This window comes from Tursiops truncatus, chromosome 9, assembly GCF_011762595.2.
Source record: "Tursiops truncatus isolate mTurTru1 chromosome 9, mTurTru1.mat.Y, whole genome shotgun sequence".
Classification (NCBI taxonomy): Eukaryota; Metazoa; Chordata; class Mammalia; order Artiodactyla; family Delphinidae; genus Tursiops; species Tursiops truncatus.
Genome location: NC_047042.1, coordinates 18,097,643 through 18,116,088, shown reverse-complemented (window position 1 = coordinate 18,116,088; position 18,446 = coordinate 18,097,643). Strand labels below are relative to the sequence as shown.

At 40.2% G+C, this 18,446-nt stretch overlaps 1 protein-coding gene across 16 annotated transcripts in view; it reads right to left on the bottom strand.

Moving 5' to 3' along the window:
- SRPK2 (SRSF protein kinase 2) overlaps positions 1–18,446 on the bottom strand; it is a 261,992-nt gene that overhangs the window by 29,320 nt on the left and 214,226 nt on the right. For all 16 annotated transcript variants that reach the window (XR_012334180.1, XM_073810176.1, XM_073810179.1 and 13 more), the window contains 6 exons: positions 13,560–13,668; positions 12,746–12,833; positions 12,436–12,523; positions 9,948–10,054; positions 2,291–2,456; positions 1,120–1,145 (listed from right to left, as the gene is read on the bottom strand). Coding sequence is in view for 15 of the 16 variants with exons in the window: in XM_073810176.1 (XP_073666277.1) it covers positions 1,120–1,145; positions 2,291–2,456; positions 9,948–10,054; positions 12,436–12,523; positions 12,746–12,833; positions 13,560–13,668 (584 nt within the window). In the remaining variant the exon portion in view is untranslated. The remainder of the gene's footprint in view (positions 1–1,119; positions 1,146–2,290; positions 2,457–9,947; positions 10,055–12,435; positions 12,524–12,745; positions 12,834–13,559; positions 13,669–18,446) is intronic.

Sequence of the window (18,446 nt, the reverse complement as noted above, 5' to 3'; positions counted from 1 at the left end):
TGCTGCCTGTCTATAAAGTAACAATGTCCCCTTCTCCTTAACTGTCTTACTCAACTGCCTGCCAAACCAGGTGTATTTCATTCACTGTTGGTCAACAGCACTGTCTGTGTTTGGGTCTCACACACTGAGCCGTTATCAACAGCCAGGACTGCAGGAACTGTAAAAAATGAGCACATGAAGTAAAGGGAAAAAAGAAAAAGCCATGGTTTCAGTCTGCCTCCAATCATGGCAAGCTGACTTGGAAAGTACTGGCAACCAGAGCCTCCAGTCTTTCACAGAGTCAATAATCAAAACAAGCTGCTCAAACCACAGCAGACCTCAGCAGGCCAGGTGGAATAATTCTTACATCTCCCTCTCCTACTCAGACTTCCATTCCAAACTGAGGGCTGCTGGCAGCACTCTGAAGTTCTGCACATTTCCTTCCAAAAGCTTTTGGTTCATAAAGATCTTTTAAAACTTGTAGATGACCCATCAACTCAAGACATACATATATATATATATATATTCTATGCTCGACTGGAACCAAGCCAGGTTTAGCTCCGCTGGGGTAGGATTTAATTCCAAACAGCTTGTTTCATTTGCTCACACTCAGCATTCTGACAGGACCACAAAGATAATACTCTTTCATATTTAACTACTACCTGGAAGTAAAAAAATCACAACAGCAGCTTCAGAAAAACAGGTAACTTAGAGGCAGATCAGAAATAATATAAAGTGTTTTGGGAACAATCACTCTTAAAACCCTATCTCTATAACCTCCCATTTTACCAGACCCAGCCAAGAGCACTCCAGAAAGTGCATGAGGAAAACAAAGACAGCATTTGGGACAGCTCTAATTATCCCCCAACTCCAAAAATCACTTCCCCTTATCAAAACATTGTCTTACATAATCAAGGATACCCAGCATTTATAAACATGACTGTCTTTTATATTAAAATACATTACAACATCTGTGATTGAGAAAGGAACAAAAAAATGCACAACCAATTCCCCCGAACAATCCTTAATGAAAAATTGTTGCAGAAAGAAACAAAAACTAATGTTACAATTCGAAAAGTTCAATAATGAATAGTCACTTTTGACATGGAGGTGAATATAAGTATATGTGTAGGTACTTACAGGTTTTTGCTGTGGAGCAGTACTCACTAGAACAAAACAAAATAAAATGAACATTTAGAGCGAAATAGATACTTATCTTTATGTAGGTAATCTGAACTGTAAAATGAAATAACTACTGTCTTTTAATGGCTATGCAACTTCAACAACTGTTAAATATTAAAACTTCTGAATCAGAGAGACCTAAAGTTTATCCAACTCAAACAAATGATTGGCTCTTAAAAGGCAAAGCCATAGTGGTTCATATGGAGTCATTTCTCTTACTTATCTAAAATTAAATACGCATTCATTTCAAAAACAGACAATCCCAAAGCACTGACTGATAAGAAAATGGAGAAGAGTCATCCAACCAAATTTGTTTAAAGACAATGAAATGAACAATTCACTTACACAACTATGTTTGAAAACTATTTCACAAGTTTATACAACTAAAGTTAAGTCCAATACTGCAGCAAATATTCTAGAAATCACATGAACAGACGTGGCCAGTGTCAGAAGCTTGATAGACTATGGTTCCGTGATCTAAAAAACACCCTGATGTTAGAAAACGAGATTCAGAAGTGGTGCATGTCCCAAGAGCCCCAGGCAGACAGAGGGCTTTTGCCCTGCAGTCCTCGTGCCTGCCTGACAACACACTAGGGCAGACAGCACGTGAAGAGAGGGTGAAAGCACCGTCCACACTTCACTGCCACCACGACACTGCGAAAACCAGAAATTAAACTACATACACCAATACTCAAGTCAGCTGGTCTTCTCCCACCCTGAAGTCTTTTGAAACTAATTCTAAATCCACCAGCTAGACTCAGATTGATGTAGCTGTGCTCACTGGAGTCAAGGAAGCACTCTGACGACTGAACTTCGGCTACATGAGACCTCTTGCTATAAGAGACAGTCCTCTGCAGAGAAGTGGGCAACACAGGACAGTGTTCCAAGGAGATGAAGCAGCAGGTAAGAATTCAATGACCTTTTAAGGGAGGACAAAGTAATTCTAACATTAAAGTATAACTTAACTGGGGCATCTTCCTGCTTAAGAAAAAGGTCTAGCGGCTTCTAGTCATCAGGCTCTTACAAAAGCCCCTAATACATACACATCTGACTCAACTGCCCCCAGTGTACAACCTGGCAGGCTCTCAATGCCCCGCACAGACTGAAACAAAGCTGGCTCAGCCCTCACCTGCAGACCCCGAAGGAGGAGGAGCGCCCGCTTTCTGCCACTCGGTGGCCTCGGCTGCCATCCTTCTCACATATGCATCGTCCACGCACATCAAGATGTTTTCCGGCTTTATGTCAGTATGAATGATCTTGCACTTACTGTGTAGATAATCTAACCCCTGAAGGACCTGATCACGTGAAATCAAGAGAGGAGATGACTTATTAATACCTTTATTATTTAACATTTGTTTGTAAAATAGTTAAAATCATTACAAGGTACAAAATACAATGGATACAAAGGGTCTTAGTAAAAATCTTCCTCCCACCCCGGCCCCCAGAGGATCCCAGCTCTTTCCCAGAAGCAAGCAATGTGTATCATCCTGGAGATAATTTATGCTCATGGAAGCAAACGCATCTATACATATACTCTTTTAAATAACAACTTCAGTAAGGTATAATTTACATGTCACACAATTCACCCTTTTAAAGGTACCATTCAATGGTTTCTAGATGTACAGCCCTCACCACTATCTAATTTAGAACATTTTCATCACACAAAGAAGAAAACACTGTACACCCATTAGCTGTCACTCCCCCTCTCCTCCCAACTCCTCCAGCCCTAGGCAACCGCTAATCTACTTTGCTGGGTCTGGACATTTTATATAAGTGGAATGATACAGAGTGGTCTTCTGTAACTGGCACAGTACTTTCAAGGTTCATCCAAGGGTAGCGTGTATCAATACCGCATTTCTTTAAATGCCAAATAATATTCCATTGAAAATACCACATTTCATTCACTTGATGAATATCTGAGTTGTTTCCATTTTATGGCTATTATAAATAATATTGCTATGAACATTCATGTACAAGTTTTGTGTGGACATATGTTTTTTATTTTTCTTGGGTATATGCCTCGGAGTGCAGTCGTTGGGTCATGCGGTAGCTCTACATTTAGCTTTTCAACGAGCTGCCGAACTGTTTTATACTATGGCTGCACCATGTTACACTCCAGTCAGCAGCGTGCGAGGATTCCAATTTTTTCATCATGGCCAATACTTGTCTTTTTCTTTTAGTCCCCCTACTGGGTGTGCAGTGTGTATCTCATTGATCTGCATTCCCGTAATGGCTAATGATGTGTGTACATTTTTAATACCGCAGGAAAGGAGGATTAAATAGCCCTGGTATCCAGGCAACACTACAGCACTGAACTAAAAGAAAATGCTACGCCAAGACACTCATGTACTTGTTATATATATCATTTACATATCATATATATCACAAAAATTACAGAGTATGGTGACCTAAATGCACGGCCAAAGTTTTTCTGGAATTATTTCCATTAGAGGGGAATTGTTGCAATTCTTTCCATAAGGAAAAAAATATTTAAAAAATACAGTTCATGTTCCCATACACCAGAAACTCTACAAGCTCAATAAACATTAACATTTGATAAACATCCTCATTCAAACATTTTAAGTCATTTAGGGGCCTTGACAACACTAGACAAGGAAGTGAGAAAAAGACAAGCAGAAGATATATAATATCAATCAGCTCTGACAAGTTCTCAGCAAAAAACCCAATGCTCCTGTCTACCTTGAGTTCCTGGCTAAACAATCTTAACAGACGACAAAACATTAGTAAGTCAAGGGAAAGAGGTTTCAGAAGAAAATGAAAGGGAGACCTATCTCTTAAACAAGATGAAAATCCCCACACATATCTAAAAAAACTTTTCCTTGGAAATACTTTTACATGACTTCACTGACTGAACAACTGTAACAGACCATACACCCTTCTAGATGTTTGACACATAGCAATAGAAGTTCCCTGTCTCCATTGGGCCTTGACTTTTTACCTTAAAATTAATATTGAATGTTTTAGATAATACTTCGATTAGAATATATTTAAATTATGTTTAAAATGTCAAAGAACCAATAGGAAGAAAGAGATCATTATATATTTCCATAGAGAATAAGGTTATAATCCTGAAGGGAACACAATCCAACGAGCCTGTATGTTATTCACTGGCATTCACGTATCTTCTCTCAACAAACTGAAATATCATGTGGAGTTTTTATATCTGAATAACAAGAGAAATTATGAGAAGTACAAGAAATTAATGGACAGGTACACTGATGACTTCCAGCCTGTGGGAGTAAAAGGAATTAAGAGTTTTTAGAAACTTTAAACTGTTTTAAATTATTCCAACTGAAACTTCATTTCAATCATCAAATATTAACTCAAAGTTAAAATGTCAGCATCTTTCCAAAAATATCTTTTCACCACCACCCACGCACAAGTTGCTCCTAACTTTCCACCTTAGTTCTTTCATAGTTCTTAGGTTGTTTTACTGTGTGAGAAGCTACTCAGATAAGAGTTAACCTGATCCAGTATCCAAAGGTGTTAAATGAATTCCAAGGACAATGAGGCACTTGAGAGGAGCAAAGTGTCTTCAGTAAGAATTTAAGGTTCCAGATTTTTAATACTGGCTGTTGCACTCAACTGGGTTAACCTTCCTCAAGAAGCACAGCTTGTGTCTGACAATGAACATAAGGAACAGACTATCACCGGGATAAATTAAGTCAATTAAGATAACACAAATCTTAAAGGAAACAGTTAAGAGACAGCATGGCGCACTGTTAAATCACGACCTTGGGACTCAGACCACCCCTGTATTACTGCTCAATCACTCATTCCCTAGGCAAGGTACTTAAGCTGCCTGAGCTTCCACTTTCATATCTATAAAAGGGGGATCATATCCATTAGACAGAAATATGGTAAGAATTAGAAATAATGTATGGAAAACTCACAAATACACGGTCTAGCTCACAGGAAATTCAAACTAAATGGTAGAAATGAACTAAGTCAGAAGACTTCTATTGATACTGACTTAATAACCATAACTTATTAAATTTCTAAGTCACTTATTAAATTTCTCTGGGTCTCATTTCCCCCATCTATAATATGAATGGGCTCTGCCTGATAAAACTCTGATCCTTTTAATTCTAGACTAATATAGTTTTTAAAAAATCTTTAGTTATAAGAAGAATGGTTTATTTTCAAAAACAGTATTTCTGTTCACAGCCAGTGAACTTAAAGCAATTAAGCACCCCAGAATCCAGAATCCGACAATAATGATGGGCAATCTTACAACCATTTACAGTGAATAATTATGATTGTGAAAAAAAAAACAATCAATGAATCAAGCAAGCTTCATGCCCCAGGATAGACCTCTGTTGCCTCACTTGTCTTATCACAGTATGTCTCTCTTGCCTACAAACCATACTTAGCCTCACCAGCAGGAGGCAGCACAGGCTGCAGAGACCCTGGGCTGCCATCGGCTTGACCAGGAGTCAGCGATCAGCGTAGCCACAGAGGGGTCCCTGACGGGGCTGCATCCCACTTAGGGGACGGAGGTCACACCCCGGGGCGGGGCCAGTTTTCTGCGTGTGAGTCAGCAGCAGTGCAGACCTGGAGGCAGAGTCCGGGCTGGGAGCCAGGAGACCGTGCTCTGGTTCAGGAACTGACTAGCTATGGCTCCCCTTCCCTGACCTCAAATTCAGCCAGAAAACAAGGGCTTGGTCAGCACAGTCTCTAACGTTTCTTCTAGGCACCTATGAACCGTGTCAGAGACTGTCTGTTATGGTGTTAACAACATAAACTGGCTCTTCTCCACCTCGGCGTGCTAGAAATAGGTCCTGTCGCAGACATAAAAGGAGGGAGTTGGGAATAATTAATGTGGAGGTTTCACTTGAAGGTGTCTCCCTGGCCTGCTGGCCACCCAGAGTGAGCTTCCTCCCAAATTCTAAAATGCACAGAGGAACACAAGGACAGCAACTGTCCACAGTGTCTCCTGACTCTGGTCACAACATGGGCACCTTAACAAAGGACACAGGGCGAGCAGACGGGGCAAGGCCTTGTGACGCAGCGCCGGGGGGTGGGGGTGGGGAACCAGACAGGCAGCACTGCTCCGAGACACTGATGCTTGCAGGGGTGGAGCGAGACAGCTGAGGGCTCTCCTCAAGCCAGAAGCTTTGCTACTGGAAAGTGAAGGCACCCACCGGATCTCTCTTCCTCGCTAGGACAGACAGGAGGTAAATGCTACAAGCTGCTCAGACGAGCACATGCCAGACTGAATGGAGAAGTGTGGCGAATACCTGCCTCACTCACAGAGGACTAGAGCCAGGGGACACTGTCCTCATCCGCTCTGTCCCGAAATCGCCCTCTGCTCCTTCTTCTTTCTAACTCTGACTAGTGAGAACTAATGAGAAAATTCAGCAGCTGTACTTCACTCGTGAACATCGTCAGGATGAAAGATAAAACACTGCGCCCAGCGCTGAGGAAGCACAGAGGAATGAGCTGGGAAAGGGGCTCAACTCCCTTGAAGGAGCGACTTCCCCGAATTTCTGAGCTGCATACCCAACATTTTGAGGAGGAGAATTCCAAGTTAGTACAGAATCATATGTACTACCACACTGATCAAATCCAAGAACATAAAAATGTTTACCAACTTAAAATTAATTTTCTATTCTAAAATTGAACAATACTGGCTTGATCATAATGCATTCATTGACAAAAGGACCAGTGAGATCATTTAAATGGTAAATAAATACTAAACGTAGACAAACGTAGAAGTAAACCATTTCCACAGAGACATGAATGCATCCTCTTCACAAGACATGCTGTCATTTAAAATGCTCCCCAGTCTTCCTATGCAGACATTTCACACTACCCGGCAGTCAAGAGCATGGATTCCAGACTGCACCACCTGTATTCCAGTCTTGATTCCCCACAGTAACTGGGGGCCTGTGGAAAACTTTTAACACCTTCCTCAGAGTGAAGGTAAGAACACCTCTGGCCTCACAAAGCTGTGGTGAGGAATAGACAGCATAATACAAAGGAAGCACATAAAACTGTGAATGTCTGAAAGAGCATAATAAATGTTAGTGACAAGCATGATAAGAGAAAGAGTTAATGATAACTCAAAAATCCAGAGCTACACGCTGTACCTACGTATCGTAGCAAAGTCACCAAATTCAGAGCCTTGCCCTTACCAAGCTTCATTTAACGGCAAGCAGCCACTTCTTCACAAGGCTTCTGGACAGGGCAATGAATTAAACCATAAGGTTTTAAAAAGTAAAATATCGGCTACCCTTTCGAGTACAGAAGAAAATAAAAGCCACGTTTAAAGAACAGCAACAGGGACTTCCCTGGTGGCGCAGTGGTTAAGAATCCGCCTGCCAATGCAGGGGACACGGGTTCGAGCCCTGGTCTGGGAAGATCCCACGTACCGCGGAGCAACTAAGCCCGTGCGCCACAACTACTGAGCCTGCGCTCTAGAGCCCATGAGCCACAACTACTGAGCCCACTGCCACAACTACTGAGCCCTCGTGCCACAACTACTGAAGTCTGCATGCCTAGAGCCCGTGCTCCACAAGAGAAGCCACCGCAATGAGAAGCCCATGCACTGCAATGAAGAGTAGCCCCCGCTCGCCCAACTAGAGAAAGCCTGTGCGCAGCAACGAAGACCCAACGCAGCCAAAAATAAATAAGTTAATTAATTAAAAAAATATAAAGAACAGCAACAGCATTTTAAAACCCCATCACCTGTGGCACACCTTGAATGCACCACAAATAACAAACACTGACAACACAGCACCCTTTTTCTTCTTTCGGCTTTAGAAATAAAAGCTAAACATAAAATAGACTTCGATAAAGCTGATTTTAAAAGAAAAAGAAATGAAAACTGGGGGGCAAATACACCCCACGCCTGAGGCCACAGAAGCAGCCTGGAGGAGGCAAGGGGTGTCTTCACCACGATCACCAGAAACCAGAGGATGGCCCTTCCTGACCCTGCACAAGGTCACCAGGGCGAAACAAGGAGAGTTAAGAACTGATCAAAAGATTGATAACAGTGTATAGGAAACCCTGGAAAAGCAAGTGATTCAACTGTGCTGCGACTTTTCAAAAATAAGTGGGAACCTTTATCTGCAAACCCTTCAGATCCCAGAAAGGTCAGCCACTTTGTACAGTAAGAATAAGAGGAACATACATTTCTTCTTTCATTTAGGGAAAGCTAACCTCTCAGAAACGTTTCTTGACTTCCTACGACGTGAAGGAAGCTACAAAGAGATGTGAAACCTACAATACGTGATCTGGGACTCCCGGTGCTCAGAGTATGCAGCTGGGGAGACAGGATGGCTACTCTGTGCTGGTAACCATGCTGAAAGCTTTATCAGCAGTCCCTCCAAACTCATCTGCACAATAAAGCCACAAATTACGCATTATCATCCTGATGTGACAAATGCGGACACAGGCTTACAGAAGTTAAGTAATTTGATCAGGGTCACAAAGTAGTAAGTGCCAAAGTTAGAATGTGAAATTAAGTCTATTGCCAAGATTTAGGTGTACTCATTACACTTTCCTCTATTCCAGTGGTTCAACTAAGAGTTCGCATGCCACAACTAGAGAAGCCTGCTCGCCGCATCAAAAGATCCTGCGTGACGCAGATAAGACCCAATGCAGCCAAATAAATACATAAATATTAAAAAAAAAAAAGAATTCTGGATCAAGGTCTGTATTTCAGGTCTAGAACCCCCAGGCAGGTCTACCTCAAGCTCTGGGTCTGGGGACAAGGAATGGGCTCCAAACCAACTAGTCCTCTTCTCAAGCAAACCAAGCAACCTCCCTGTTATTACCTACTCTGCAGAAATATGCATGGTAATTATCCATTATATCAGAATAGGCAATCCAGAATAAAGCATATCTGCAATTTTCCTAATTTAGGCTCTAAGGGCAATGAGTCAAAGACTGGTATGTTCCATGCAGAAAACTGAATCTGGTAAACATTTCTAATTAGAAGGAAATCTTCCATATGTGTGTACTTCCATTCTATAAGTATCTGCTGCAGCATCAACACTGAACCACACACTAACGGAAGGTTTTCTATTGTCAAGGCAATTGAACGAAGTACAAATACAATACTCCATATATAACTTAAACATTCCTTAAATTACCTTCCATTTATCCTTCATCCAAATACTTAGAAATAGCAAATAAACACAACAATACATTATATGTTTTTTTCTGTATTATTTTCTAAGGAACTAAGTGGGACATTTCGTAGTAATGATACTGGATAAAACAATTTCTCATTTTACTGTATCACTTACCTGAAAAAAGATCCATATGCCAAAAGAAATATATGCTTGACATTTACATATTACTCCCTTTACAAGACAGAATGGCTTATCATTAACTAAATACAAAATTGATTTAATAAGTTCAAAATGTTATGCACTGTAATATATGTATTTATTTCTAAAACTGGAGAGAGAGATATATATGTGCGCATGCTTCTTTTGTTTTGTTTTGTTTTTGTTTTTTTTGCGGTACGCGGGCCTCTCACTGTTGTGGCCTCTCTCGTTGCGGAGCACAGGCTCTGGACGCGTAGGCTCAGCGGCCATGGCTCACAGGCCCAGCCGCTCCGCGGCATGTGGGATCTTCCCGGACCGGGGCACGAACCCGTGTCCCCTGCATCGGCAGGCGGACTCTCAACCACTGCGCCACCAGGGAAGCCCGTGCATGCTTTTTTTTGTTTGTCTTTTTTTAAGACAGGAATTCGTGTTGAAAGGCTAGCCAGTTAGGTATTGGGAGCTGGGGGCTGCCGTCATAAGCCTCACCTGTCGAATAATGCTCTTCACACAACGTACTGGGAGGCCTTGGTAGTTGGATTTTATGATCCACTTGAGGAGATGGTGGCCAAGCACTTCAAAGACCATGCAGACATCTGGGACAGGGTTAAGGATCATTTCTGGATACATTTCCTGCAGTGACGGAATTACTAAAAGCAGCATCATTGTGGCCCTTGGCAAAACAATTACTTCTTTATAAAATACAACTTCAATACTATCAATAATACCAGAAGTGGTCATTTGCTGTTCCTCACCTAAATAGAAAGATCTAACATATACTAAGTACCTACCATGTGCCATACATGATTTAATGTGTACTCATAACAACATAAGGAATGAGGAGAGTAAACCTCGGGGAGTTTAAAGAACCCTCCTGCCTGACACCACCCAAAGGTGGCAGAGTCATGACTCAACCCCACACTTACGCACGCTCTCAAGCACACTTCTTCTGACAATCAGCCTTAACGAAAATGAGCAGGACTGAAACCTCACAGAAACTGATGAGGAAAAGAATAGAGAACTCTCCCGCCTTAAGTGTCCTGCCTGCCTACCTAAATTTCTATCCTATACATCACATAAAACACTTTATAAAACAGAAATTTACCAAACACAGTGAAGACATTTAATCTTTTCCTTCAACAGTATCTTTCACTGGGTCACTAGATCAATTTTTAAGTTTTTAAGGATGTATGATCACAAGACATGGCATGGCCATTAAGACCAACCTATAATAATGAAATCTCAGAAATCTGGGTTTTGTTTTGTTTTGTTTTTTAATAGAAATTCTAGTCAACCACTGACCCTCCAGAACTGTGAGCCACCAAATCCCCTCATATAAATATATTCATGTCATTCATACAGAAAGATTTTAAATGGCTCTGAAACCCTCTGAGAATATTTTGTTCAGCCCTGGAGACCTACATACAGGCCTATAAGAAGGTCAGATGAGTTAATATTTTTTACAATATCTGGATCTACCACATCATCATAATAACTATTGCTTTAAATATCTTTAATAAAAATAAGAAAAATATTTCTATGACACTGGACAGCGTATGTGCTACAGACTTAGGCATAGATGATCTAAAGCTAGAAGTTCCTTACTATTTCCCAAGCTCATTAAAAAAATGGCAACTAAGGTCTAAAGTTAGTAGCAGGCATAGAGCCAAAGCCCATGGCTTCTAAATTATGACCTGAGTGTTCTCAAAGCATTCACATATCTGGACTACTTAACAGTAGAAATAGCCACTGGAACGTATTCAATATATATCAAAAAAAAATCCCTCCATTTACCTACAAATCAGGTGTTTTCTCCAAAGAAACCCTCTATCAGCTGTCTTAAGAACTGCCTCCCAGATCTGATGCAAGAGGAAGGGCTACCCTGCCTGCACATAAACAAACAGGCTCACTTGGAGACCAGGCGCAGAGAAGGACCAGCTCTATCTTTCTATCGATCAAGAGGGGAAAATGTACTTTGCAGCTAGCAGAAAGGATCTTGAGGCAAAGGGTGAGGTAACATCAGCAGTCACCAGAACTTGCTAGTATCCTCAAATCTGATCTCTAGAAGAAATATAAAAAGCTCCACAAATACATAGGGTGTGAAGAAAGTGCTTCCCTATGGGATTAAGTCTTAGTAGATGCAGAAACAGGCTGTCATTCTGGGGTGTAAGCTGGGAGAAGGCTTTGTCCTCAGGTTCTGGAGCTTGAACAGGTCAAATATCAAAATTTTGGATCTGTTCCAAACATGATAAAGGAAAGAATAAAAGATCAGGAAGGAGGAGAAGAGCCTGGCTCTTGACGCACACCCGGCACTCACCAGTCACAAGATAATGAATACACAGTTTGGTATTCCTGAACCTTGGGGAATGAAAGTATTGCTTAGATCAGGCCCATACAGGGCTATCTCAGAGGATCCAATACTAAAATATGGAAACAGCATTCTGGAAACTAAAGGCATTATCTCTTCTCTCCGCTTCTGCCAAAAGCTCTGAGCTACACGTTATTCTGCTGTCACTGCGACCTCTGGGGCTGTCCTTTACCAATGCCCTGGGCAGGAGGAGGGTAAAGATAAGAGCTCCTTCCACACTACCCCCATTCACTTCCTCCTGAGCCCTCCCTCCCCCAAAACTACTAAGCATGCAAACAATATAACAGCAGCCCAATTAAAACTGACATCCTCAAAAGAGAAAGGGAGGTCGTGAGATGCCCTTGCTCCACTTGTAGGACACACTTCTTTTCCAGAATCAGAACTAAGGCCTCCCTATTCAAAAAGCAAAAGGAACAATTCACCTTATAACTAAGAAACTTTCATCTTTCAAGAATCATATAACACGAAGACGCTAGAGCCTGCATGTGGAGAGTGAATCAGCAAACACAAGTGTATAGGGCTTAAAATATTTCCACTTTTTAAAAGTAAAAAGAAAAACTAGAGTATAATTCAGCCATTAGGAAGCAACAGAACCATCAGAAAGGATACGTATTCCATTCATGCCTGAAATTTTGAAGTCATCGATTAGCTGTACCACCATGTCTTTATTTGGGTCAGTGGGATCACTTTCTCGAACCTATGGAGAGAAAAATGAATTCAAGAACAGAAGTGTTTAAGACTGAAAGTCATTTCCATTGTACCAACCAAAACTGTTTAATAAATGTTGTAAAAAATAAAAGATTCAGTATTTGAACTTACAAATAATAAATTCAATTAATTTAGTAAAACCCAGAAAAATCCCTCCGTGAAATTTCATCATTAACCTTTCTGATATCATTCACATTTTTGTAGTACTTACACATTTGAGCAATTTTATTTCATCCAAGGCTGTCTCTGTATAATGCTGGGCACTTTTTACAACTTTCATTGCAACAAATCTTTTTCCCCTTAAAAAAAAAATGCATTAAAAAAAATTTTAACAGAAGTGATCATTTATAATAACTCTAATAAACTAGACTAATAAACTAGACATCATAATGAACTCTAATAAACTCCAATAAACAGCGACTTTCAATAAGCTTTCCTTTAAAATAGTACTTTTCAAATTGTGGGGTTACAGTAAAGCAGTGGGTTCATGTATCAATCTCTTCTTTGCTTTGTGTTTTTGTTTTGTCCTCATAAAAATCAAGTCGACTAGATAGATGTCAGAGTTCATCACATATGGTTAAGATCAAGTATTATAACACTTTTGTTTCAATTCACACACACACTACACATGTGTACGTGTACTCTAAGGATGCAGTTTCATATTATGGGTCATGGCTTTCAAAAAGAGTTGAAACCCACTGACTGGAAAGGCCTAAACATTATTATTTTATATTTGAATGTTTTTCTGGTATGGATGAATTACTAGAAAAACAATATGACCCGAGTGTAGCGCAATTACAATGAATAAGCCTCAGATATAAAGGCAGAAGAAAATTAATATTTAAAGATGACAGGCAAATGAACTTCAAAGTGAGAGGGGCAAGTCTGGGGTGGGGCAGGCCTGTGCTGTGCGCTTTACATGCCACAACAGAAGCAGGTGTGCTCCTCAGCCTTAGCTTGTTGTAAAATAAAGATGTTTTGAACCAGACCAGGAATCAAAAGCACGAATGACAAGGAACACTTACTGCATATCCCAGCACAGCCAGACAGTAGAGAAGTGTCCCCATCCTAGCTTCCTAATAACATGATACCGGCCATTGAAGAGGTCTCCAATTTTCACTGGATGATAGCCACCTTTTATTATTTAAAAGAAAGAAAGAAAAAAATTAAATTTCAGAAAACTAGCAATGGAAACTCGTTCTTCCTTGTCAGTTCCTGATACCATTAAATAAAACTCTAAATAATAAAATCAGATTTAAAAACATGTTTAATAATACAACATTTTTTCAAGACTACCTTTCATCAAGAGAAAAATGCCCCCTATGTCTTTCTTTTAGGCTTTTTTTTTTTTAATTTAACTTAGAAAAGCAATGAACCACCCAGCACGCTGTAACAATAACTGGAGGTTTTATCTGTAAGTCTAGCTGTACATAATATGTATATTCTAGCTCTTGACATTTCTAAACAATCTTTTTTCTTCTAAGCAACAAGTTAAATGCAAATCTTTCGGGGTCAGTATAACACAACTCACCGAAACAAAGGATGTGGACTCTGCAGAGTTGCGCATACACCAAGAGTTTATGCATAGCCAACAAGGAATTATATAATATATGACACTTTACCCACCAAAAGAACTTACTGCTCTCACCACTCTTCCTCAGCCTAAAGCTCCTGCCAGGAAACAGGTTGGAGAGCAAGAGAGAGCACCCAGTGTTAAGGTTGACTTTTGGGGAGGTAAGGACGCTTCACAGGCATCTAAAAGACCTTCACTTGACATCATCAACAAAATAAGCAGGGTACAAAGTAGCATGCGTAATATGATACCATTTTTTGTGAAACACACAAGAAAAAGTCTGGGAAGATAAGATGTTAGCAGCAAACATCTCTGGATATTAAATTACTCTTTTATTCTTTTTATTTCTATTTTACTTTATTCGTTCTATATCTCTTCCAATTATTTCCTTAAAAAAATACTTTTCTACATTTCATTCTTTAACATCTACTGCTCTATTTATTGCAAAAATGTTCTCACTTTTTACATCTGCAGAATTCTTACAAATCACTCAAGAAAGACATGGATGTTTCGTGCCTAGTGTTGAGAGGCTCAAAGCAGGAAGCATCTAAATCACATCCTCCACTATATCTAACAGAGGGCCAGGAGTAGCAGTTCAAGAAGTATTATGAATGCTGATGAATATTTAAACTGTGTTGAATTAGTAAAGCAGGAATTTGACCAGATACTAACTTTCTATGATTCTTACTCTCATACCACACTTGCTTTTCCTGGATTTTAATATCAAGGTCTATAACAACAATTTGGGCAAAAGACATAACTGAAATAGTAAATTAGGAATAAAATATAGCAAATTATTAAATGAATGAATGGGTGTTAACTAAACTTATTGTGGTAATCATTTCTCAATATATAGATGTCAAGTCGTTAGGCTGTACTGCTTAAACTCACACAGTGCTTAAGTCAATTCCATCTCAATAAAACTGGAAGAGAAAATGGCTTATTACTTACATACAAGGCTAAACCAAAAATAAAGTGGGCTCTGAGTTCACAACAGTGTTTAAATCATTCAAATTAACAATGAAAAGGACGAAAAGAAATCTACCATTATTCAAGTAAAATTTGGGATACTGTGCTAAGCACTTTCTTTTCAAAACCAGGATCCATGAAACAAAAGTAAACTGAAACATGCTGCAGACTTCCCACACGGGGAGGGAGCAGGGGCGGGGAAGGAAGAAGGGAGAAGTTCTGCCTGGGAAATGCTTAGCTGAACAAAGCAAGCAGATTTCTTGACCAAAGTGGTTCTCAGAGCCCAGTGTCTTAACACACAGTGGGAACCTCCAAGAAAACAGGATGCTACAAATTCCAGACAGGTCTGCTCACAAAACCATTTCTTCAAGGAATTAGCCACATTTCACAGCACAAAGTATTTAGGAAACACTCAGGTCTACTGTTTCTTACAACATGTGTTATTATTTCTACACTGCTGAAGTGGGCAAAAGTCTCAGAGATAGTAAGTAGTCAGTTCAGGGCTGCAAACTGGGTCTGACTCCAAAGACCACCACACTCTGTGCACCAGTAAGAAATGCACTCCATTTTTAATACCCAGAAGACCATTTCCTGGTCTTACTAAACAGGAACACTTGATAGTTTAATTGAAAGCTACTTACCACTTAATTGCATATTATTGCTAACATGAAGGTTTCTAAATTTAAAACTAATTTAATTATGCATAAAGAGAAGAAACCTCTACCGCTATTTTATGTTTCAGATTTGAATTCTTGAACAGCCAGAGTGTGTACATGTGACCTAAGATAGACAAGCACTATTTCCAGTGTAGTCACAGCATAAGAACAGCCCTTCCTTTTCTCAACGGGACTGAAGTTGAACAAAAGAAATTACTTAGTCCAGTTATTTCAAGAGCCCTCACACTGAGAATACTGTGCCAGAAAATAGGCCAACTAACAAGAGGTGCATAAAAGTAAAACTTAAACACAAATATAAAAACAACTGAAAGCACTAAACATATCCTAAGTTGGTTTTTTTTTTTTGGCCTTGCCGCGCAGCATACAGGATCTTATTTCCCAGACCAGGGATTGTACCCACGCCCCCTGCATTGGACGTGTGGAGTCTTAACCACTGGACTGCCAGGGAAGTCCCAAACACATCCTAATTTTTATTTTGAAAATCTGACGTACACAATTTCAAATCTGCAGTCCACATATTGTCACATCCTAACCCCCAGATTTCTACAGGAAATGACAGTCTTTCCGAACATTTTTCAATCTCTTCTCAAAGAACAGTAACTAACACTCAGGCTACCAGAGGGCGGAGCACATCTCCCCAAGGCAGACCACACCAACTGCTTCAACATCCAGGGAATTAAGAGAAAACGGATACTCTTCTCCAATTCCCTCAACTTAGCAAACAACACATGCCACGATGGCTATTAGCAGAGGATACCCTGTGGCCCACAACACTGTCCACACAAAAGGAATCCTAAGACCAGCCAAAGACTAGACAAGGCCCCCTCCTTCCGCTTCTTCACCATCAGTCAGTACAGAAGCACAGGACAACAGCAGTGCCACAGAAGGACCCTGCTGATGGCATCAAGCAGAGAACCCGTTAGGGTCCAGCAGTTGAGGACTACCCTTGACTTAGGGCTTTGGTTGATACAATTGTACCTCACTATTTATACTATTTAATATAAAAATCATGCATTTATCACTTAAAAGTTTTCTTCTTTTTCTTTTTTTAATTTGGCTGTGCCACAACTCTTACAAGATCTTAGCTCCCCGACTAGGGATTGAACCCACGCCCTCGGCAGTGAAAGTGCAGAATCCCAACCACTGTACTGCTAGGTAAGTCCCCAAAGTTTTCCTTTTATTCTTAAAAAGTAAATGTTAGATTGGATTACAAACACATGAGAGCAAGAATGGATTGTTAAGCAGTTTTTAAGTTCACTCTGACTCCTATCTCCCAAGCACACCCAAAAAAACTAAAACTAAATCTCTACCTATACCGTTTATAAGGCTTCAAAGAAGACAATTCTGAAACTATCCTTCTTAGCTGTTTTGGGGGAATTGTTGGCCAAGATAAAGATGACTCCCTTTTCCTTGCTGAGCAAAAAACAGGTTCAATTTGAACAGTAAATTGAAAGTTCAGAACTCTCTCACAGACAACAGTCTGGAAGAATTTTCAGCAAAGTCTCTATTTTCTAGCAAAAAATATTAGGTAACATTTTCTTTCACTGACCCTAGTTTCTTAGCCCTCTGATGGTGATGTTTCAAATTAAACAACATATAAAAACGATAATACATCATGACCAAGTGGGGTCTATTCCAAGAATGAAAACTTGTTTAACATTAAAAAATCAACAGATGTAATTCACCATAATTAACACTAAAAAAAAGAAAAACTATATAGCAGATCAACAAACATACAGAAAACATTTCACGATATCCAACATGCATTCCCAATGAAAATTCTCAACAAAGCAGGACTAGAAGAACACCTATGAAAAATCTACAGGTAACATCAGTCCTAATGGTGAAAGACTGAATGCTTCCCCCACCTAAGATCAGGAACAAGGTAAGTATGCCTGCTCTCCCTACTTCTATTCAACACTGGCCTGGAAGCTCTAGTCGGCACAATCAGACAAAATAAATAAATAAAAAGGTACCCAGACTGGAAAGTAAGAACTATCCACAGCCGAGCAGGAGCCTATGGGGCCGTCCCAAGACAGACCCCTCCCCCACATCCTCTGCAGCAGCTCCTCTCTGAAGTACCAGATAATAGTATCTCATGCATACTTCCTGAGTTTTTCAGATGCTAAAACCACCAACAAACGTTAGAAATTAACCACCTGATGATCGTGAGCAGGTAGCCTCCAGACTTTCTGCCGCCTAAGGAGTGATCATCATCAACCCATCAGAGAACTGTGCATGAGCTGATCACATACCCTGGGATGCCCCTTCCTTACCTTTCCTTAAAAAAATGCATTGCTGAAATTTCTCAGGGAGTTTGGGGGTTTTTTGAGCTTGAGCCACCCGTTCTCCTTGCTCAGCCCTGCAATAAACCTTTCTCTACTTGAAAGGTTTCTCAAACTCGACGTTTCTGCTTGACTGGCCTCACTGTGTGTCGGGGACATGAACTTGCACTCAGTAACATACCTCTATTCATAGACAACCTGATTGTCTACATGAAAAAGCTTAAGGAAGCTGCAAAAAAGCTACTAAAACTAACGAGTGAAGAGAGTAGCAGGATATAAGCTCAAGATATAATAATCAATTGTATTTCTACATACCAGCAATAAACAATGTGAAACTGAAATCTTAAAAACAGACTTAGGGATTTCCCTGGTGGCGCAGTGGTTAAGAATCTGCCTGCCAATGCAGGG